Below are 25169 nucleotides of genomic sequence, written 5' to 3' on the forward strand. Positions count from 1 at the left end.
TGAACTCAAAGGAAATAATGCTATAAAGAAACGGAGAAATGTGTATGTTTAATGTGTTTATAGAAGCGTGTTGGAAAATGAAGTTCCTATTAATAAAATACAAATAATTTAGCTGCCACAGCTGGAAATCTCTAACTGCAGCACATATTTCTGTAATTGCTGTAATTCTTATGTGTTCTCTTGCTCTCTTTGCAGGCAGGCCAGTAATGATTGTGGTGGAATATATGGAGAATGGATCCCTAGACTCCTTTTTACGGGTGAGGTGTTCTTTTCTGATGGCATTTAAATAAGCTATTCTGAGTTCTATATTTAAAACATTTATCATAAATTAATTTTTGCATAATGTTATTCATGGATTTTTCCATGAAGAATAGCAGGATTTTCTCTAGGGTGTGTTTCTCTGATACTGTGATACATTAGAGTGTTACTAAGAGGATGGGGGGAATATACACACATGAGAATATAATTGATTTCTCCTATAAATTCACTTGCCATATTAATATATACATATTTTCAAATGATGTTATAAAGAAAGAGATTAAATGAAATTCAGTAGCTTCACATAGCCTGTGTGAAGCAACTGAGTTTCATTTTGCTTTATCACATTTAACTATTTAGTAGGATATTTTATGCATTATCTATAATGCTGAACCCTTTAAATTGATGTATATTTACCAATAGTGACTCAAGTTCATATCAGAAAATGGATTTTATCAGCTTTGTCCTTCTTAAGTTCGTTGGCTGACTATTTAGAAAACGAAAAGAGAAAGAATGAAACTCTGGCTGAGATTTGTTTTAGAACAAAAATTTTTAAAGCACTCTTTTTAAGTGACTTATCCTTGAAAGTATGGTATATACAAAAATCATTTGTTTTATATAGTGGTACAGAATAACACAGCTGAGAAGGTACCATGAAGTTATAATTCAAAATGTGTTTATAATATTTTTAACATTTAAAAAGCCAATGTATGCTACAAAAATATTCATTGATATTGGAAAAAACAGAAATATTAGAAAAGTCACTAGAGTATTTTGCATGCCCAGCAGAGGTCACATATGTGCATGTCACTGTATTCCTTAATATACATTTACCTACAGAGACATAGCCAATTTTCTTACCTATAAAATGACTGGACTTTTGCTATTTGAAATGTGTTATATGTTTTTCTTCATTTTTTATGGGAATAAACAATCTCAAGCATTCTTTCTTCACTTCATTTTTTGCTCAGTGTTATCTGGACAAGTTCTGTGTGCATCTTATCTCTCTCCCTTGATCTCATTTTCGTTTATTTTCCTTGGTCCCATGCCCTCTTCTTCCAACTGCTCTCAATATTAGCAGTGATAATATATTTATACTGTGACTGGACTTGATGTCCAGATTCAATGCCAGAAGCTGAATTCAGCAAAATTGTCGAGTTATTATCGAGCAGTACTCTTCACAGAATGCATACCCTCAACCGAGTATGCTCTTTAAGGCAAAATGAAATTCATAGGTGTTTAGGGACGTGAACTATTTGTTCTTTTCTGTAGCCATTCTCAGAATGTTATTTTATAGCTTGTATCCATTTCTCCTGTAAATGTGCTAAATTACTTTAGGATAATTTTTTAGGACCACCTGTAGTACTTGAAATGCATATATACTTATGCCCTTCCATTATGTTTATCCAGAAACTAATTTTTATCAGATACATATCAAAATGACTTATTATCTAATGGCGCTTCAGATAGGATTTTTTAATCTACTATATCCTAGAGCTGAATATAATGGCAAATAATGTAACAGACACTCATTTAAATTGCTGCTGAAAAATGGGTCAAATGACTGCCACGAGCAAATTAGGAGAGAAATGTTAGCTTCAGATATACTTTTTATCCTGCTGAATCATCAATCAATTAAAACATGTTATAAAGAAAAGATAATATAAGTAAAATATTTACTTAAAAACATCCTACTACACGTTTATAAGTGGTATGTTTCATGATCTAAGATTTAAAAACTAATATTTTTCAGCTCTTATGCACCACGTAGGTTAGACACAATACAATCTAGGAAAGAATAAATGTTCAAATAATGGTGGCTACCACTACTAATACTATGAGAATCTTAACATATATTATCTCAGTTCGTCTTGGCTCTGCCACTTACTGGCTGTGTGACCTTGTGACTTGAGCAAGTGACTAACTTCTCTGTGCCTCTGTTTATTCATCTATAAAGTGGGAATATTAACTGTATCCACCTCATACAATTGTTATAAGGATTGAGTTGATTATTATAACGCATATAGAATAATGGCTGACACATTGTAAAGGGTGGAGCGAGGATTGAAACTCAAGTCTCTGAATGCAAAAGCCATGTTCTCATACACTTTGAATTCTTTTTATTAAATTACTTATGACTTCTTATAAGTCCACTACCATCTTCCCATGGGGTCTTGGGTCCCCTCCTCACATAGAATTTCTATTAAAATAAAAATCATATGAATGGGATAAAAAAACATAGGGCCAATACTCCCTTTTTACTCTTCTATAGGATTCTTACTTTCTTTGTAATCATATCTCTTATATCCCAGAAGCTCAAAGTGCTTTATAAATTTTAGGTCAATAGCAGATATTCAACTCCCCACGGCTAGCAGAAATAAAATATATAAATATATATATCCCACAAATTCTGAAAAGCGAAGTCATTTTTCAAACTACTGCTTCAGAATTTGATAATCGCAGCTTCTGTTAGCACAGAGAGGAGGAAGTGGCTAAGTGCACGGCACAGTAGGGGAGCCATCCATGGCTCGTTAATAGCGTTCTGTGCTTACTGGAGCTGGAAAAGATTTCCCTTGGTCTCCCACACCACTTGAAAATCACTTCAATTCACTGTTCTATATGACAGAGTGGTAGCAAACGAAGTAAAAGATTACAATCTAGTGCCAGCAGCAGTGGCTGGCTAGCTGTGATATTGCACCAAATTCATAAATCTACTGTTTGAATCCTTGCGGACATTCCTCCAGATATATATTAGCAGGGAGACTGTGGCGTGGTTAAGTAAGTATGTGTGTGTGTAAGTGTGTACGTGTGTGTATATGTGCACGTACGTGTGGGAAAAGGGAGTGGGTAGGTACATAAGTATGTATGTGTTTTAAATTTTAAAATAAAATGCAACCTGACTTAGCAAGCGGAGCATCAGCCTAACTGCCCAGAAGATATGACCTCACTGATGTGCAGGTTTTCCTAACTTTTCCAAGGAAATACACTAGTGTGAATGAATGCAGTCTTGACCATTATCCCTGTACAGTCTCTCTCCATCTATACATATGAATTTCATAAACACTTTTTGTGGCGGCACTTACCTGGCAACTGCTTATCCCTAAATCTTTGGACCTCCATTTTTATAACAATATTAACTAGCAATCCAAATAAAAATAGTTATAAATTACTTTAAAAATTCGAGATATCATGTGTCAAGCACAAACAATTTATTCCTTTATTTTATAACATTTGTTGAATGTGGATTTGTTTATTATATCACAAAACTCAGTTATACAAAAATACAACACACTGGTTTCAGTTCAAGAGGGTATATTGTGTTCAGCATCCTGCTCCCATCTCAAAACCTTTTTTTTTTGCGGTACGTGGGCCTCTCACTGTTGTGGCCTCTCCCGTTGCGGAGCACAGGCTCTGGACGCGCAGGCTCAGTGGCCATGGCTCACGGGCCCAGCCGCTCCACAGCATGTGGGATCTTCCCGGACCGGGGCACGAACCCGCGTCCCCTGCATCAGCAGGCGGACTGCCAACCACTGCGCCACCAGGGAAGCCCTCTAAACCTTTGACATAAGAGAAAAAGATATACATACATTACTTATAAAGCACAATCACATAAGCAAGTGAGAAAGTGTCATCCAGAAATAATAACAAGAAAAACATTGGAGAAATTAATAAAGACAAAAAGCAAACAGAATCAGATTGAGTAAGGAAACCATAGCCAAAAACACACTCAGGAAAGGATGTTTGAGAGCAAGAGGAATATGTGGAAGGTAGTGCTACCAACTGAAATAAAGATACAGAGGAGGAAAAGGATGGGCTGGTCATTGGAAGATGATGAGTTTAATTTGGGTCTTGTTACCTTTGAGATGCCTATGGAACATGCGGTGAAAGCGTCCAGACAAAATTAGAAAGATATATCTGAAACACAACAGGAAAATCTTGACTAAAGTTAAAGATTTGGGAGTCAGTAGAATAAAAGTGGTTATTAAACCCAAACCATGATATTTTCCAGAAGAAATGTTAGACAAAGGAAAGGAGTTGAACAAGGTTGGAACTCTGTGGCATACCAACCTGAGGAAGTGGCATGGAGGGCATCTCCATCCATGAGAGGTGCAAAGACAAGCAAGGGGGTAGAGGAGGCCATGGCATCCCAAACCTAAGAGAACAGAGCGTTTCAGGCAGGAGCAAACAAGCAGTTGTATTAAATGCAGCAGAGAAATTCTGGAAGACAGAGACTATGACATCTATATGATATCTATGACTAAGGCAGAGACTAGACATCTATGGCATTTGACATTTTCTTAAGTGGCCCTCCAAGATCTCAACAAGAGCAGTTTTAATGGGTTGGGCCCAGGCAGAAGCCAGACTGTAGAGGGCAAAATGAGACTAAAATATAAATAGAATTGGCAGGTGGAGACCAATTTTTAGGGGAAAAGTGGGTGAGATGGCAAGGCAAGAGATAAATCAGATGCTAGTAGACCAAAAGAAAAATCAAGGGCATTTTTTAAGATAGAAAATAATTTAGACAATTTATACACTGAGGGCTAGGAAATCAAAGAAAATACTGTTAAACTGCTAAGGCAAAATATCTCAGGAGATGGGAAGGTACAAAATCAAGGACCCTGGTGAAGGATTAACTTTGAGTAGCAGAAGCCTCCACATTTTCCAAGACTTGAAGGAGCTGTGTGTTGTGGATCTAGAGGGATTTATGAGGAACATGCATTAAATTTAAGAAAATGATACCTCATGCTACTGTATTTCTATGCAAAGTAGGAAGAAAGTTTATGTGGGAGTTTGAGGACAAATCTTCATTGAAGGTGAATGCTTAGAGTAATTGCTGAAGTTAAAAAGATAAATTGCTGATGAGAAAAAAAACAAAAAAAAAAAAACAGGACCATCAGAATCAGGTTCTACTCCAAGAACACAGAGTTTTCAGGACCCCTGCAAGGGTAACCAGCTAAAAATCTTTACCAAGGCTTTTAGTGATATGCAATGTAAGTGGCCAGGGAGAGGATCTTCTGGACTGCTGGCCCAATGATTTGTATTCGTTACAGGCACTCTTCCTCCACTCCTGCCAATCCCCATCTTTGGTCCTAGAGAAAACAAAATGATTAACTAGTTCTGCTGACTTCCAGGTGATGCTAGAGAACGTGAGTGTTTTGACAGTGGTGTGCATACTTCTGTGATTTCCTAGAGGAACAACTGACCGCTCCCCTCCCCTCCGCAATGTAAGGCTGGAGATAAAAGAGGCTATTGTTTGTAGAACAGGTACAATAGAACAAGAGTACTACAGGGGAATTGGGATGGTAGTTCAAGTAAGCAACCAGTGAAGCCAGGTTAGACAAAGGAGGCAATAAAGAGGCCGAAATAAAGAGGCCATTAGGCCGTTATGGACTGGAAGTCTTTATTAGGTAGAAGAGCAAGTATAGCTGTGTATGAAGGTGGGAGAGCTAAGGAAAAGAACATGGCCAGAAAGTAAGATATTGGCAGTGGTTTGTTAGAGCCAGATCATACGCTTGTAAGAGATGATGATTAAATAGTCAGAAATTTGGGGAGCTGGTTGTTAAATAGGTAGTCCCTTGAAATTGGCCACGATGGGAGTATTTACACCACAGAAATTGGCAAATGCTACACATCAGAACTTGTTTGCTTTATTTTTCTTCAGAGAGTCAGTTTACCAACACCTTAGATTGACATTTAAGATTTCTGAAGTGAGGTAATTTCGGGGATGACAATTTCCATGTGTGGTCTAGGAGTCAGTAGCTAAAGTAAAAACAAAGATGAGTATCTTTAACTAACTAATGTAGCTAACATTTATGTGTGCTCTCTCTGAGTCAGGCATTATTCCAATCCCATGCCTTAAGTATGGTAAGCACTAGGTAAGCACCTAGTGCCTACAACCACATTGTGAGGTAGGTGTTACTATTATCCCCTCTTTACCAATGAGGAAACTGATGCAAAGCAAATTAGGTAACTGGCCCAGTGTTAAACGGCTGATAAATCATTCATCATTCATTTATTTTTTGCACAAATATGTGTTGACAAATTATAGTAGGCCAGGCACTATTCTGGAGCTTGGAATACAGAAGCAATCAAAATAGAAATGAAAAATCTAGTGGGAAGAGCAATAAAGAATTCAACAAAATACGTGGTACATCAGATAGTAGAGAAGAATAAAACGGGAGAAGTAGAAGTGGAAGTGAGATTGGGTTTCGATGTTGAGTAGACAGGGAAGGTCTCACTGAAAAGTGGCATGTGAGTAAAGATGGGAAGCAGGTGAGGGAACAAACCAAGTGGGTACGAGGGGGAAAAGAATCCAGAGAGTAAAAACAGAAAGTGCCAGGGCCCTGAGGTGGGAGCATTTTACACCTGTAGAACAACAAAGTAAGTCTTTATGCTCAATGACTATACACTTGTTTTTCCTAGGTCAGTGCTAAGTCATGCCTATTATCTCTTCATAATTATTAATAATGACCCTTTTACTCTGCAGTAGGGATGATAAAATATAGCAGTCACCCTATCATTATGGCTGGAATGGAGTATGCATGGGGAAGGACAGTAGGAGCTGAAGTCAGAGAGTGGATGGAGGCAGAAAGGGGATCAAATCCTAGAGGCAAATGGTCCTCAACCTTGGCTGCACATTATAATCGTTCAATTTAGAGAGCTTTTAACAATCCCAGGTTCCAGACTGCACCCCAGATGAATTAAAGCAGAATTTCTTGGGCTGGGACACATGCATCAATATTTATTCAAAGTTCCCTCATTTGAGTCCAATATGCATCCAGGTTGGAAAACCACTGAGATAGGATCTGTAGGCCACTGAAATGACTTTGAATTTTCTCTGGGTAAGACAGAAAGCCATTGTAGGGTTTGGAGGAGAGGCACAATATAATCTGGTTATGTTTTAAAAGGATTGCTCTGGTTGTTGTATTGAGAAGAGGCTATAGTGAGGTACAGATGGATGCAGGGAAATCAGGAGGCTTTTGCAATAATCCAGGTAAGGAGATGATGGTGGCTTAGATTAGGATAGTTGCAGTTGAGCTGATGGAATATGGTAGATTCTGTGATGTATTTTGAACATAGAGCCAATGGGATTTGCTGGGGGTTTGGATAAAACATTTAAGCAAAAGAGAATATTCAAGGATGCCTGGCATCCACAAAACAAGGTCAAGAATAGGCAATAACTACTTCCTATAGTCATTGTGACTTTATTGTAGTGAATAGCTAATAGACCTAAAACTTCTAGATAATGTCTGGCACATATTAAGGTCTCCATAATGTTATCTATTATTATTATAATATATTTCAGAAGATGTCACTAAGAGGTTTTTTTTCCGGTACGCGGGCCTCTCACTGTTGTGGCCTCTCCTGTTGCGGAGCACAGGCTCCAGATGTGCAGGCTCAGGGCCATGGCTCACGGGCCTAGCCGCTCCGCCGCAGCATGTGGGATCCTCCCGGACAGGGGCATGAACCCGTGTCCCCTGCATCGGCAGGCGGACTCTCAACCACTGCGCCACCAGGGAAGCCCTAAGAGTTTTGTTTTTTTTTTCAGGTTTCTACATGAATACTTTATTTTTTTTTTTAACATCTTTATTGGGGTATAATTGCTTTACAATGGTGTGTTAGTTTCTGCTTTTTAACAAAGTGAATCAGTTATACATATGTTCCCATATCTCTTCCCTCTTGCGTCTCCCTCCCTCCCACCCTCCCTATCCCACCCCTCCAGACGGTCACAAAGCACCGAGACGATATCCCTGTGCCATGTGGCTGCTTCCCACTAGCTATCTACCTTACGTTTGTGTGTATATGTCCATGACTCTCTCTTGCCCTGTCACAGCTCACCCTTCCCCCTCCCCATATCCTCAAGTCCGTTCTCCAGTAGGTCTGTGTCTTTATTCCTGTCTTACCCCTAGATTCTTCATGACACATTTTTTTTCTTCTTAAATTCCATATATATGTGTTAGCATATGGTATTTATCTTTGTCTTTCTGACTTACTTCACTCTGTATGACAGACTCTAGGTCTATCCACCTCATTACAAATAGCTCAATTTCGTTTCTTTTTATGGCTGAGTAATATTCCATTGTATATATGTGCCACATCTTCTTTATCCATTCATCCGATGATGGGCACTTAGGTTGTTTCCATCTCCGGGCTATTGTAAATAGAGCTGCAATGGATATTTTGGTACATGACTCTTTTTGAATTATGGTTTTCTCAGGGTATATGCCCAGTAGTGGGATTGCTGGGTCATATGGTAGTTCTATTTGTAGTTTTTTAAGGAACCTCCATACTGTTCTCCATAGTGGCTGAACCAATTCACATTCCCACCAGCAGTGCAAGAGTGTTCCCTTTTCTCCACACCCTCTCCAGCATTTACTGTTTCTAGATTTTTTGATGATGGCCATTCTGACTGGTGTGAGATGATATCTCATTGTAGTTTTGATTTGCATTTCTCTAATGATTAATGATGTTGAGCATTCTTTCATGTGTTTGTTGGCAATCTGTATATCTTCTTTGGAGAAATGTCTATTTATGTCTTCTGCTCATTTTGGGATTGGGTTGTTTGTTTTTTTGTTATTGAGCTGCATGAGCTGCTTGTAAATTTTGAAAATTAATCCTTTGTCAGTTGCTTCATTTGCAAATATTTTCTCCCATTCTGAGGGTTGTCTTTTGGTCTTGTTTATGGTTTCCTTTGCTGTGCAAAAGCTTTGAAGTTTCATTAGGTCACATTTGTTTATTTTTGTTTTTATTTCCATTACTCTAGGAGGTGGGTCAGAAAGGATCTTGCTGTGATTTATGTCATAGAGTGTTCTGCCTATGTTTTCCTCTAAGAGTTTGATACTTTCTGGCCTTACATTTAGGCCTTTAATCCATTTTGAGCTTATTTTTGTGTACGGTGTTAGGGAGTGATCTAATCTCATACTTTTAAATGTATCTATCCAGTTTTCCCAGCACCACTTATTGAAGAGGCTGTGCTTTCTCCACTGTACATTCCTGCCACCTTTATCAAAGATAAGGTGTCCATATGTGCATGGGTTTATCTCTGAGCTTTCTATCCTGTTCCATTGATCTATCTTTCTGTTTTTGTGCCAGTACCATACTGTCTTGATTACTGTAGCTTGTAGTATAGTCTGAAGTCAGGGAACCTGATTCCCCCAGCTCCTTTTTTCATTCTCAAGATTGCTTTGGCTATTCGGGGTCTTTTGTGTTTCCATACAAATTGCGAAATTTTTTGTTCTAGTTCTGTGAAAAATGTCAGTGGTAGTTTGATAGGGATTGCATTGAATTTGCAGGTTGCTTTGGGTAGTAGAGTCATTTTCACAATGTTGATTCTTCCAATCCAAGAACATGGTATGTCTCTCCATCTATTTGTATCATCTTTAATTTCTTAAATCAGGTCTTATAATTTTCTGCATACAGGTCTTTTGTCTCCTTAGGTAGGTTTATTCCTAGGTATTTTATTCTTTTTGTTGCAATGGTAAATGGGAGTGTTTTCTTGATTTCAATTTCAGATTTTTCATCATTAGTATATAGGAATGCCAGAGATTTCTGTGTATTAATGTTGTAATCTGCTACTTTACCAAATGCAATGATTAGCTCTAGTAGTTTTCTGGTAGCATCTTTAGGATTCTCTATGTAGAGTATCATGTCATCTGCAAACAGTGACAGCTTTACTTCTTCTTTTCCGATTTGGATTCCTTTTATTTCCTTTTCTTCTCTGATTGCTGTGGCTAAAACTTCCAAAACTATGTTGAATAATAGTGGTGAGAGTGGGCAACCTTGTCTTGTTCCTGATCTTAGTGGAAATGCTTTCAGTTTTTCACCATTGAGGATGATGTTGGCTGTGGGCTTGTCATATATGACCTTTATTATGTTGAGGAAAGTTCCCTCTATGCCTACTTTCTGCAGGGTTTTTATCATAAATTAATGCTGAATTTTGTCGAAAGCTTTCTCTGCATCTATTGAGATGATCATATGGTTTTTCTCCTTCAATTCGTTAATATGGTTTATCACATTGATAGATTTGCGTATATTGAAGAATCCTTGCATTCCTGGAGTGAATCCCACTTGATCATGGTGTATGATCCTTTTAATGTGCTGTTGGATTCTGTTTGCTAGTATTTTGTTGAGGATTTTTGCATCTATGTTCATCAGTGATATTGGCCTGTAGTTTTCTTTCTTTGTGACATCCTTGTCTGGTTTTGGTATCAAGGTGATGGTGGCCTCGTAGAAGGAATTTGGGAATGTTCCTCCCTCTGCTATATTTTGGAAGAGTTTGAGAAGGATAGGTGTTAGTTCTTCTCTAAATGTTTGATAGAATTCGCCTGTGAAGCCCTCTGGTCCTGGACTTTTGTTTGTTGGAAGATTTTTAATCACAGTTTCAGTTTCAGTGCTTATGATTGGTCTGTTCATATTTTCTATTTCTTCCTGATTCCGTCTTGGCAGGTTGTGCATTTCTAAGAATTTGTCTATTTCTTCCTGATTGTCCATTTTATTGACATAGAGTTGCTTGTAGTAATCTCTCATGATCTTTTGTATTTCTGCAGTGTCAGTTGTTACTTCTCCTTTTTCATTTCTAATTCTATTGATTTGAGTCTTCTCCCTTTTTTTCTTGATGAGTCTGGCTAGTGGTTTATCTTTTTTGTTTATCTTCTCAAAGAACCAGCTTTTAGTTTTATTGATCTTTGCTATTGTTTCCTTCTTTTCTTTTTCATTTATTTCTGATCTGATTTTTATGATTTCTTTCCTTCTGCTAGCTTTGGGGTTATTTTGTTCTTCTTTCTCCAATTGCTTGAGGTGCAAGGTTAGGTTGTTTATTCAAGATGTTTCCTGCTTCTTAAGGTGGGCTTGTATTGCTATAAACTTCCCCCTTAGAACTGCTTTTGCTGCATCCCATAGGTTTTGCGTCGTTGTGTCTCCATTGTCATTTGTTTCTAGGTATTTTTTTATTTCCTCTTTGATTTCTTCAGTGATCACTTCATTATTAACTAGTGTATTGTTTAGCCTCCATGTGTCTGTATTTTTTACAGATCTTTTCCTGTAATTGATATCTAGTCTCATAGCGTTGTGGTCGGAAAAGATACTTGATACAATTTCAATTTTCTTAAATTTACCAAGGCTTGATTTGTGACCCAAGATATGATCTATCCTGGAGAATGTTCCACGAGCACTTGAGAAAAATGTGTATTCTGTTGTTTTTGGATGGAGTGTCCTATAAATATCAATTAAGTCCATCTTGTTTAATGTATCATTTAAAGCTTGTGTTTCCTTATTTATTTTCATTTTGGATGATCTCTCCATGGGTGAAAGTGGGGTGTTAAAGTCCCCTACTATGAATGTGTTACTGTCGATTTCCCCTTTTATGGCTGTTAGTATTTGCCTTATGTATTGAGGTGCTCCTATGTTGGGTGCATAAATATTTACATTTGTTATATCTTCTTCTTGGATCAATCCCTTGATCATTATGTAGTGTCCTTCTTTGTCTCTTCTAATAGTCCTTATTTTAAAGTCTATTTTGTCTGATATGAGAATTGCTACTCCAACTTTCTTTTGATTTCCATTTGCATGGAATATCTTTTTCCATCCCCTTACTTTCAGTCTGTATGTGTCTCTACGTCTGAAGTGGGTCTCTTGTAGACAGCATATATAAGGGTCTTGTTTTTGTATCCATTCAGCCAATCTGTGTCTTTTGGTGGGAGCATTTAATCCATTTACATTAAAGGTAATTATCGATATGTATGTTCCTATTCTCATTTTCTAAATTGTTTTGGGTTCATTATTATAGGTCTTTTCCTTCTCTTGTGTTTCTTGTCTAGAGAAGTTCCTTTAGCATTTGTTGTAAAGCTGGTTTGGTGGTGCTGAACTCTCTCAGCTTTTGCTTGTCTGTAAAGGTTTTAATTTCTCCATCAAATCTGAATGAGATCCTTGCTGGGTAGAGTAGTCTTGGTTGCAGGTTTTTCTCCTTCATCACTTTCAGTATGTCCTGCCACTCCCTTCTGGCTTGTAGGGTTTCTGCTGAGAGATCAGCTGTTAACCTTATGGGGATTCCCTTGTGTGTTACTTGTTGTTTTTCCCTTGCTGCTTTTAATATGTTCTCTTTGTATTTAATTTTTTGACAGTTTGATTAATATGTGTCTTGGCTTGTTTCTCCTTGGCTTTATCCTGTATGGGACTCTCTGTGCTTCCTGGACTTGATTAACTATTTCCTTTCCCATATTAGGGAAGTTTTCAACTATAATCTCTTCAAATATTTTCTCAGTCCCTTTCTTTTTCTCTTCTTCTTCTGCAACCCCTATAGTTCGAATGTTGGTGCGTTTAATGTTGTCCCAGAGGTCTCTGAGACTGTCCTCAGTTCTTTTCATTCTTTTTTCTTTATTCTGCTCTGCAGTAGTTATTTCCACTATTTTATCTTCCAGGTCACTTATCCGTTCTTCTGCCTCAGTTATTCTGCTACTGATCCCATCTAGAGTATTTTTTTTTCATTTATTGTGTTGTTCATCGTTGCTTGTTTCATCTTTATTTCTTCTAGGTCCTTGTTAACTGTTTCTTGCATTTTGTCCATTCTATTTCCAATATTTCGGATCATCCTTACTATCATTATTCTGAATTCTCTTTCAGGTAGACTGCCTATTTCCTCTTCATTTGTTAGGTCTGGTGCATTTTTATCTTGCTCCTTTTTCTGCTGTGTGTTTTTCTGTCTTCTCATTTTGCTCATCTTACTGTGTTTGGGGTCTCCCTTTTGCAGGCTGCAGGTTCGTAGTTCCCGCTGTTTTTGATGTCTGTCTCCAGTGGCTAAGGTTGGTTCAGTGGGTTGTGTAGGCTTTCTGGTGGAGGGGACTAGTGCCTGTGTTGTGGTGGATGAGGCTGGATCTTGTCCGTCTAGTCGGCAGGTTCATGTCTGGTGGTGTGTTTTGGGGTGTCTGTGGCCTTATTATGATTTTAGGCAGCCTCTCTGCTAATGGGTGGGGTTGTGTTCCTGTTTTGCTAGTTGTTTGGCATAGGTTGTCCAGCACTGTAGCTTGCTGGTCATTGAGTGAAGCTGGGTGCTGGTGTTAAGATGGAGATCTCTGGGAGATTTTCGCCGTTTGATATTATGTGGAGCTGGGAGGTCTCTTGTGGACCAGTGTCCTGAAGTTGGCTCTCCTACCTCAGAGGCAGAGCCCTGACTCCTGGCTGGAGCACCAAGAGCCTTTCATCCACACAGCTCAGAATAAAAGGGAGAAAAAGTAGAGAGAATTAGTAGAATTATGAAGAAAGAAAGAAAGAAAGGAGGGAAGGAAGGAAGGAAGGAAGAAAGAAAGAAAGAAGCAAAGAAGGAAAGAAGGAAAGAAGGAAAGAAAGGAGGGAGGGAGGGAGGAAGGAAGGAGGGAAAGAAGGAAAAAAGACAGAAAGAAAGAAGATACAGTAAAATAAAATAAAGTATAATAAAGTTATTGAATTAAAAAATACTTATTTAGAAAAAAAAAAGGAACAGATAGAACCTTAGGACAAATGTTGGAAGCAAAGCTATACAGACAAAATCTTACACAGAAGCATACACATACACCCTCACAAAAAGAGGTAAAGGGGAAAAATATCATAAATCTTGCTGTCAGAGACCACTTCCTCAATTTGGGATGATTCGTTGTCTAAAGGATGGAAGGAAGGAAGGAAGGGAAGGAGGAAGGAAGGAAGGAAGGAAGGAAAGAAAGAAAGGTATAATAAAGTTATTAAAATTAAAATTAATTATTAAGAAAAAGAATTTAAAAAAAAAACCATGGACGGATAGAACCTTAGGACAAATGGTGGAAGCAAAACTATACAGACAAGATCTCACACAGAAGCATACACATACACATTCACAAAAAGAGGAAAAGGGGAAAAAATTATAGATCTTGCTCTTGAAGCCCACCTCCTCTATTTGGGATGACTCGTTGTCTATTCATGTATTCCACAGATGCAGGGTACATCAAGTTGATTGTGGAGCTTTAATCCGCTGTTTCTGAGGCTTTTGGGAGGTCTGAGGTCTTCTGCCAGCCTTCAGTAGGTGTTCTGTAGGAGTTGTTCCACGTGTAGATGTATTTCTGGTGTATCTTTGAGATGCAAATGTCCTATCTGGTCTTCTCAGGAACTCTTCTCTATGCCATCTTTTTAAACTTTGTGCTTAGTCCAGTCTCACTTGCTCACAGGGTCCTCGGTGCAGAGGCCTTGCACCAGGCACTTCACACCAGAGTTAGTAGTGTGAGATGGCTGTGCGGTCACCTCAGCTCCAGCTGCGAGCAGAGACGCTGCAGGGGAAGCTCCACTAAGAGTTTTAAAATTGTTTTTCTGTTACTTCTTGGTCTGTTTCTTCTAGTGGCGAAAAATATTTAATTTTCACCATTAAAAAATATCTGGATATACCTCACAAATATGAGTATTTAAATAATACATATAAGTGCATTTCAGCATTTCAGAAGCAATGTGTGTCATTTGAAGATTTTCCTTGAACAAATGCAAAGCAAATATTAATTTAAAAAATTAAAGGGATCTTTTAAATATTTATGTACTCAAATTATAAATCTAGTAAAGATGGCATTTTACCTTATGCTAGTTATATATTAATAATGAGAGCTGTGTTTTATTAGCACACTTTTCTTGTAAATTGTGTTTTGTGGAGTTATGTTTGGGCTGGGGTGTAAGAGCACAATTAATCCACATCACATGCATTTTATATTAAACAGTGGAAAAAAAGTGAATTACATTTATCCACCAGTATCTGTTTTTAAACCATAAAAGTCACAGTTGAATTACATCCCTTTAATTACATGTTTTTCAGAAGAAAATATGTGAAACTTCATGTTGATGAATGTTATTACTATCACGCCTGTGCCGGCTTAATGCCAAAGACTATTCTAAAAATAATGTGACAATAAACATCCAAATATATGAAAGCATAGTGTACTTGGAACAAAGCATATGAATGGCTGAACTTTTTATGCTTAAATTAGGAGTTAGAGCATCAATTTACAATAGTCTTTAAACATTTTAGTACTGTAAATGTGTGTTGTGTCATTTGTAGCCCCTGGTACCATGAAATTGTATTTTCTAATATTCCTATTCATTCTAGTTTTTCATACAAGGTTTTACATTGAAATTTTTTAATTGGTATGTAATTTATAACTATAGTGATATATAGAGAAGTTCCATGCATTTTCTTGAAATCCTCTGTAGTCATTCCTATCCCCTCATTTGAACCATACAGGAGATTTTAGATTTACAAAACCAGATATAGATTTAGATTTAGATTTAGGTTTTAGGTTTAGACTCAAAACTTGTGGTTCTCAACCATGGCTGGAAATCAGTTGCCATCCTACCGAGATTTTACAAAATACACATGCATACCCAAGCAGATATATTTTGTGAAAACTTTCCCAGTAATTCCGATGCACTGTAATGATGCTTCATCAGGATCTTGGCACTCTGTGACACCCTGCCCCAGATGCCAAATAAAAAAAGTTTAAATTTTCTTGACTTTATTTAAGTGCAGCACACAGTAGCTATTGTAGTTTATCTTTATATAAACCTAAGCAAAAAAAAAAAAAAAAATCAAACTCAATAGAAAGCTTTGTAAGTTAAAGCTATATTATATATTCATATTCATTTTAAGGTCTTAAAATATAATTCGAAATCCAATTTCCATGTTTCACAAATCCATATTCACTTTTCTTCCCAGATTTTTTAGGTGTATTAGAAATGACATTTTTAGTGTCCTAATGATTGAGATATCTGATTCCACTCCTGGTGACCTCTCCCTTCTATAAATAAAAATATAACTCTGCCTAGCTTAAGTCCAAATCCATGATTCTACAAAAGAATAAAGCCTTGAAGGATTTAATAAATATTCTATGGGAAATTATAATAAGATTTTCAATTGGGGAGGCCACAAGAACCAAGACTTGAGTAAAAAGGAGATACTGACTCTTATTTGTTCAGTGGTTATTTTAAAACCAGAATGATCGAATGATCTGGTCTTTTCAAATCTATATATAACTTTAGCTGTTTCTTTTTCTAATTCAGGAACATTTTTAAAAGTCATAGCATGGTCAACTCTCTGATTTAGAAACATATAAAAACTGAATTTTAACTTTAAGCTTAAGTTGTAGAAGTAATCCTCCAGGGACTGTTTTCTGCAAAGTCACTTATAAATCAATGGTTGAGAACTCAGAATGCATTTTCCCATAAATATTTCTTTTAGAGCTTCTGCTTAAGTCCCTAGGCAGAGCCATAAAAGCCTCTTTAACACAGACTACAGCTAAAGGATGTAACTTTCAATATGGAAGGGGGCCTGTAGTTTCCTTCAAAAAAAGAAAGTGTGTTTTCCTCCCCCTCTACATGCCTTGTCTTGGGCAAAAAAATTTTAAATGCCATTTTTCTGTGGCATCCACCCCTTTCTTCATATCCTCTTTCCAGGTCCTCAGATATTCAACTTTTATTGTTTTTAATTCCATGTGGTAACACACCTTCCCTAGGCTTCTCCTCTCATCCCCAGGGTAGGCCTTTTTCCACTACATAGAATCACCTCTAACCTGGACCTTCACCCCACCCTAATCTAAGCTGCCATTCTCTCATTGCCACAGATCTCAGCTGGATATAAAGTTAGACTAATTCATACTAATATGTGATTCACAAATACTATTTTAATTCCCCTGGATAAGTTTGCATTTTTTACATGAACTTGTGAATCCAAATTTTTTTTCATTTTACTTTATTCTGGTAATTATACTTGACATGAGATCTACTCTCTTGACAAATTTTTAAGTGTACAATATAGTATTGTTCACTATAGGTACAGTGTTGTACAGCAGCTCTCTAGAGCTTATTCATCTTGCTTAACTAAAACTTTATGCCCATTGATGAGTAACTCCCCGTATCCCCCCGCACCGCCCCCAGCCCCTGGCAACCACCATTCCACCCTTTTATCTCTATTCTCACATCCTATTCTGATTCAATTTTTTGGTGTTTAATTCACCCCTACAACAGTTATTTCTTGTCTAATATGCTTTGCTTTTATGGTTCCCTCTTCCAGGAATGCCCTTCTAGTCTTTTGCCACCAGAGTTTTTCATGATAAGCATCATATCTTCTGGAGGTCCTTGCTGAAACCCCAAGTTCATTCTTTCAGCAAAGGTCATGTCTTTGTATTGAATACTATACTTTATTCTGTCTTTGAAGGCCTTTGAAGGATTTTAAGCAAATGATTGGCAGGGTGATATTTGTATTTTCAAAACATTGAATATATTTGTTTAAAAAAAAAAAAACATTGTGAAACTTCCTTGGTGGTCCAGTGGTAAAGAATCCGCCTTCCAATGCAGGGGACACAGGTTTGATCCCTGGTCAGGGAACTAAGATCCCACATGCCGTGGAGCAACTGAGACCACGTGCCACAACTACTGAGCTTATGCGCCTCAACTAGAGAGCCTGTGTGCCGCAAACTACAGAGCCCACACACTGTGGAGCCCACGCACCACAGCTACAGAGCCCATGCACCCTGTAGCCTGTGTGCCACAACTAGAGAAGAGAAAACCCACACACCACAACTAGAGAGAAGCCCGCGTGCTGCAACGACGAGACCACGAGCCAAAACTAAGACCTGACGCAGCCAAAAATAAATTAAATAAATAAATCCTTAAAAATAAAAAACGTTGTTAGACAATAATGTGATGACTTCAGGACAACATAGCACATTTGCACTAAGCACAGACTAAGTACTTGAGCTCACCCTAGGATGAATGGACACTGAGAGGCTTAAAGTGTCCATGGGGCACAACCCACAAGGTAGGGTTTTAAAAACCATCGTCCAGAGCTTTCATTACTGTGGAGACAATGTGACATGCCAGTGACTGCTCAGATCTGGGAGATGTGCTCCAGGGCCTGAGAGGAGGTTGTGTGGAGCTCTGTCAGAAGTAGCAGATTTTTTTTTTTTTTCTCCTTTGCGGTACGTGGGCCTCCCACTGCTGTGGCCTCTCCCGTCGCGGAGCACAGGCTCCGGACGTGCAGGCCCAGCGGCCATGGCTCACGGGGCCAACTGCTCCGCGGCACGCGGGATCCCCCCAGACCGGGGCACAAACCCGCGTCCCCTGCATCGGCAGGCGGACTCCCAACCACTGCGCCACCAGGGAAGCCAATAGCAGATATTATTATGTGTACCTTTCAGAAACCACCTTCCAATCAGGCTCACCCTCTCTGTCACTTAGAGGTTAAGCTCCATGTTTCTTAACAGTCGGTCTGAGAATGCAAAGAAAAAGAAGAATGAAGACAAACTGAATTCCAGCTACTAAGCTCTGAGATGCAGTGTGTAAATATGCCACATTTGCTCTCTTCTATTTGAATCTGCCTTCCTGGGAAAAAAAAAAAAGTCATTAAAAAGTTCATAGTTTCTTTTTGATTAATCTCTAGAAGTCAGCCCAAAGATATTAAATCTCAGCACTCTCACATTTTTCTCCTCCCCTCATAAACAATTCAATTCAACTTGAATTAATATTTATTGAGTGCTGACACAAGGCATGGCAGTATAGTGGATGCTGTGACAGAACGGCTACATAAAAGGAAGAAAACCAGCATCCTACCTTAAAACAAAAACATGTTTTTTTATACAAGGTAATAGGAATAATGTAGTAATAGCAACCAGTGCACTATAAGATAGTATCAAAGGTTATTTAACTCAGTGACTATTTATTAACCATCCACCATATTCAAGAAAACCAATATATCCTAAACTACACTTGAGGAGGCTTATGTTAACAAGGGCTTGAAAAAGGAGTATAGAATTTGTTTGAAGGAGAGAGTTGCATCACTTGTAGAGAAACAGATTTTTGCCATACCTCATGAATGAGCGGGGTTATTCCTTTCAGCCAGTCATGGATAAATAGATCCTCATTTGTTGGTTTATCTAGATTGTTCTCTGTTTATTTTGGTTTAATAGTCCAAGAGCTCTTTCATACCTTGCTTTATTAAGCTAAATTATGCTGCCTAAACTAGCCCAGACTGGGTCATTATGGCACACTTGGGACCAACAATTTTCCAGCTAACTCCAATTAGTAATACAAGCTCTAGAATTAGACTACCTGGATTCAAGTCCTGACTTCACTATCTACTAGGTTATTAAATCTGTTTCTTCTTGAGTTTGACCATCTATAAGATGGAGACAGTAACTACCCTTATATCAGAGTTGTTTCAAGGATTAAATGAGATAATACTTCTAATGAGCTTATAACTTCATTTGGTGTATAGTGTTTAAGAAATGTTAGATATTTTTTCCCTATAAGACTGTGGCAACAATTGAGGTTTATGAGTTCCCAAAAGAATATACAACTATTTTGGGAGATTTTCTTTAATCAAGCACACATTTTATAAACAGCAGATAGATAGATAGATAGATAGATAGATAGATAGATAGATAGATAGATAGATAAATTGTCACAGGTTGGGTTCCCTGTGAAGAAGATTCTTAAAAGAATATTTGCATGAAGGAACTTTATTGGGAGAACTCTCAGGGTCAACTCTCTTATTCCTGTGGTTTCCGGAAATTTGGAAGCTGATAGTTCTTAGATGAGCCCCTTTCTGGAAAATGGTTTTGTCTAGAGAAAGCTATCTCACCCAAAGCCATGACACCTTTACAGTGGTAGCCTGCATCCAATAATTAATTGATGTGGGAATATAAGGGCCCAGACCCTTCTCCTCAATTTAGACCAACTCTGAAGAGTTACTCCAGATCCACAACATTCCATGGGATATTGCAAGGCCTTTGTTGTGAATGCACTACTATTCTTTAACTTCTGTTGCTGCCCAATCCTGTTTTCTCCTATGCCCCACAGATGTTCATCCTGAGAATGTGTGATCAAGGATCAACATTTAACAAAATCAATGAGTTTTACTGCTTCACCAAGTACATTCTTATATAAAACTATTTTTGTTCTTGTTGTTCATGTAGCAGAGAAGAATATGAGAATACTAGTATAGGTTAATTTGGTGCTATTACCTTAATTTGTGTTAAGACTCCTGAACTTTTACCCACCAGAGTTTTGTACCACTAGTGAAAATATCAACAAAGTGAAAAAAAGGCAGATGCATGTCTTAGTTCTCTTATAAAAAATAGTTTTGACCTTATGGACCCCTGAAAACGTCTTGGCCATGTGAATTAGAAATAAGTATACTACATTGTATAGACCCATCATAGAAAATGGAGAAAGTAGTTTATATTCTTTTCAAACACCAAAATCTCATTTTTTCATGGTGCCATGTGTCGTTATTAGAACCATGATTGCTATGTTGCTGTTATGAAAGCAATTAATTCATATCTCTTCAAATGTTGGTGATAAGGATAGTTAAAATAATTTTAAAATAACTTGCATAAAATAGAAAAAGAGGGAGCACTCCCAAACTCATTCTGTAAGGCCAGCATTACCCTAATAACAAAGCCATCCAAGGACACTACAGGAGGTAAAACAAAAAACAACATTGTAAAAAGGAATTATACCTCACAACCAAGTGGGATTTACCTCAGTATGCAAGACTGGTTTAACTTTCCAAAATCAGTTGTTACCCATCATATCAAATGGCTAAAAAAGAAAAATCACATGATCAGAACAATATGTGAAGAAAAAGCATTTGACACAATCCAATGCCAACTCATGATAAAAACTCTAAGTAAAGTAGGAATAGAGAAGAATGTCCTAAACTTGGTAAAGACTATGTAACAAAAAACCTACAGCTAATGTCATACTAATGGTGAAAAACTTAAAACTGTCCCACTAAGATCAGGAACAAGCAAGGATGTACACTCTCATTACTTCTTTTCAGTATCGTACTGGAAGTACTACCTAATGCAGTAAGACAAGAAGTTGGGATGGGGGGGGGCAGTTGGAATATAGTCTTTATTTGCAGATGACATGTCATCTATGTAGAAAATCTGAAAGAATTGACCAAAAAGCCTAGACTAATAAGCAATTATAACAAGGTTGTAGGATACAAGGTTAATATACAAAAGTCATTTGCTTTCTTACATACCAGTAATGAGCAAGTGGAATTTGAGATTAAAAACAACACCATTTACATTAGCACCCCACAAATGAAATACTTAGGTGTAAATCTAACAAAGTATGTCTAAGATCTAAATGAGGAAAACTACAAAACTGTTATGAAATCAAAGAAGAACTAAATAAATGGAGAAATGTTCCATGTTCGTGGATAGGAAGACTCAATATTATTAAGATGTAGTTCTTCCCAAGTTGATCTACAATTTCAATAAAATCCCAATGAAAATCCCAGTAAGTTGGGGCTTCCCTGGTGGCGCAGTGGTTGAGAGTCTGCCTGCTGATGCAGGGGACATGGGTTCGTGCCCCGGTCCGGGAGGATCCTACATGCCGCGGAGCGGCTGGGCCCGTGAGCCATAGCTGCTGAGCCTGCGCATTCGGAGCCTGTGCTCCGCAACGGGAGAGGCCACAACAGTGAGAGGCCCGCGTACCGCAAAAAAAAAAAAAAAAAAATCCCAATAAGTTATTTTATGATATTAACCAACTGATTCTAAAGTTTAGAGACAGAAGACCCAGAATGGCTAACACAGTACTGATGAAGATCAAAGTTGGGGACTGACACAACTTCAAGACTTATTATAAAGCTATAGTAATCAAGACAGTGTGGTACAGGTGAAAGAATAGACAGATGGATCAATAGAACAGAATAGAGAGGCTACGATGAACATAGTCAACTGGTCTTTGACATAGGAGCAAAAGTAATACCATGGAGAAAAAATAGTCTTTTCAACAAATGGCACTGGAACAGCTGGACATCCACATGCAAAAAAAAAAAAAGAATCTAGACAGAGAACCTTACACCCTTCACAAAAATTAACTCAAAATAAATCACAAATCTAAATGTGAATCACAAAATCATTAAACTCCTAGAAGATAACATAGGAGAAAACCTAGACAACGTTGGATATGGCAATGACTTTTTAGATACAACACCAAAGACACAATGCAAGAAAGGAATAATTGAGATAAGCTGGACTTCATTAAAACTTCAAACTTCTATTCTGTAAAAGACAACGTCAAGAGAATGAGGAGCCACAGACTGGGGAAACTATTTTCAAAAGACACATCTGGTAAAAGACTGTTATCCAAAATATGGAAAAACTATTAAATCAACAACCCAATTAAAAAATGGGTCAAACTACTAGGTATAAAATAAATAAGTTACAAGGGTATAATGTACAGCACAGGAAACATAGTCAATATTTATAACAACTTTGTATGTGTAATCTATAAAAATACTGAATTACTACATTGTATACCTGAAACTAATATAATATTTTAAATCAACCATACTTCAGTTTTTTTAAAAGCAAGCTGAAAGGAAATAAAAGACAATAGAAAGAAAAAGAAAAGGCCAAACACCTTAACAGAAACCTCACAATAGAAGATATACAGTTAGCAAATAACGTGAAGATTCTCCATCAGGGAGATGAAAATTAAAATGAGATACCACTTTGCTCTTATCAGAATGGCCAAAATCAGTAACACTGACAACCCCAAATGTTGGTGTAGATGTGGAACAACAGGAACTCTCCTTCATTGCTGGTGTGAATGCAAAATGGTACAGTCACGTTGGAAGACAGGCAGTTTCTTACAAAAACTAAGCATACTCTTTCCATACGATCCAGCTATTGCCCTCCTTGGTATTTAGCCAAAGGAATCAAAAACTTATGTCCACATAAAAGCCTGCAGCTATATAAACTGCTATAAACAGTCTATAAACAGAGATGTTTACAGCAGCTTTATTTATAATTGCCAAAACTTTGAAGCAACCAAGATGTCCTTCAGTAAGTATATGGGTAAATAAACTGTACATAAAGACAATGGAATATTATTCACCACTAAAAATAATGAGCTCTCAAGCCATGAAAAGACATGGAGGAATCTTAAATGCATATAACTAAGTGAAAGAAGCCAATCTGAAAAGGCTGCATACTGCTTCCAACCATATGACATTCTGGAAAAGACAAAACTATGAGACCATGAAAAAATAAGTGGTTGCCAGGGGAGGGGGGTGGCAGGTGTGATAAACAGGTGGAACACAGAGGCTTTTTAGAGCAGTGAAAGTACTATGTTATTGATATACGATACTATACATAAACAGTATGTGATATGTAATGGTGAGTACATGTTATAATACATTTGTCCAAACCCAAAAATGTACAACACCAAGAATGAATCCTAATGTTCAAACCATGGACTTCAGGCGATTATGATTTGTCATTGCAGATTCACCAGTTGTAACAAATGTACCATTCCAGTGAAGGATGTTGATAATCGTGTGGGGAGGCTATGCATGTGGTGGGGGGCAGAAGATATAAGGGAAATCTCTGTACCTTCCTCTTAATTTTGCTTTGAACCTAAAAGTGTTCCAAAAAATAGTCTTTTTTTTTAAAGAAATAACTTGGTGCTTTGTGCCACCCTCAGAACAAGATAGGAAGTTAAATTTCAACCTGGTGTTAAGTAACTATTTTTCTTTATAATGTAAGAGTTTCTGTTGCCAACTGATTTTTCAGGAAAGTGAGTGGAGAATTTTCTGATTAATATTAAAATGACAAAAACTACATATGATTATAAGTTTTTATTAAATAATGACTATTATTAAAATAAATGATGGGCTGTGCTATGTGTTTTGTATGTGATTCTCACTACAATTCTGAGTTAGATTATACTATTCTCATTGTAGAGATAAGGAAACTGAGGCACTCTTTAGTGTTCAGATCATCCATTAACATTTCCTACTATACAGAAATTCTGCCTTGACAAGAACTGTTGATACCAGATAACTTCACTTACTAATACGTAGAAGAACCATCTCTTTAAAATTAGTGTAATCCTTTCTAGTCCAAAAGAATTTATGCTTTCAAAGGCTTTGAGATTCCTAATAGAGGAGAGGTAGGTAGGGTACATGACAGAAGAGGCAGATTTCATCTAATTGTGCACTGTCTAAGAAGATGGATGGGAAACATAAAGAGCTAATAACACCAAAGATTTTCTTTGCTAGGTTATCTTTTATACATTAATTATACAGAAGAGCCTGCTTAAATGGATACTCTTGCTGTAGAATGTTTCTTTTAAGAGAGTGTTCTTTTCCTTACTCTGCACTTGAGTTGGGAGATATTATCAGAGAGCTATCGGGGACGTATGTTGATAAGTAAGATGAAGTTTATTCCATTTGCAATATAAGTTTATTTATTTAACTGACTGATGAATCATCATTGTACAGGAGACCATGTCACTGTGATAGGGTCAAATCGTCACTGTGTTTAAGCTACTCTATAGTTTTAAATCGTATATCCATGAAATCTGCTTTAACTTTGCAAATTTTGAGATACTCTTATGTATGCCTCTATCACACTGTATAAGGTAATATAGTCCTCTAGTCTCTTAATAGATATTAATTTTTAATATCATTCATAAATAAATGTTACCCGATGTGTGAAACCGACTTGAGAATCTCATGTTTCTCAATAACCCCATTAATGACAACAATCTCCAAAAAACTAAGTAGAACAATATGCATTATTTTTCAAACTTAAATTATTTTTATATTCATTTTCTCTACATTTGTACTCTTGTACTATTTGTATCTGGTCTTGTTGGTACACACATCTTGTATGAATGACAACTGGATTTTTTTTACTTTTTTAAAAAATATTATTTTTATTTAGAAAACAAATTTGTGGTTACCAGTGTGGAGAGTGTAGGGGCGAGGGACAAATTAAGGGCATGGGATTAATATATACAGATTAGTATTTATAAAATACATAAGGATATACTGTATACCCATCATCTTGCAATAACCTATACTGGAGTATAATTTGCAAAAAATACTAAATCACTATGCTCTACACCTGAAG

At 37.2% G+C, this 25169-nt stretch overlaps 1 protein-coding gene across 8 annotated transcripts in view; it reads left to right on the forward strand.

Annotated features, from left to right (window-relative positions):
• Nucleotides 1-25169, forward strand: part of EPHA6 (EPH receptor A6) — an 867394-nt gene that overhangs the window by 707700 nt on the left and 134525 nt on the right. For all 8 annotated transcript variants that reach the window (XM_060297939.1, XM_060297942.1, XM_060297943.1 and 5 more), the window contains one exon: nucleotides 196-257. In XM_060297939.1, coding sequence (XP_060153922.1) covers nucleotides 196-257 — 62 coding nt within the window. The remainder of the gene's footprint in view (nucleotides 1-195; nucleotides 258-25169) is intronic.

Source organism: Globicephala melas, chromosome 4 (genome assembly GCF_963455315.2).
Source record: "Globicephala melas chromosome 4, mGloMel1.2, whole genome shotgun sequence".
In the NCBI taxonomy this organism is placed as follows: Eukaryota; Metazoa; Chordata; class Mammalia; order Artiodactyla; family Delphinidae; genus Globicephala; species Globicephala melas.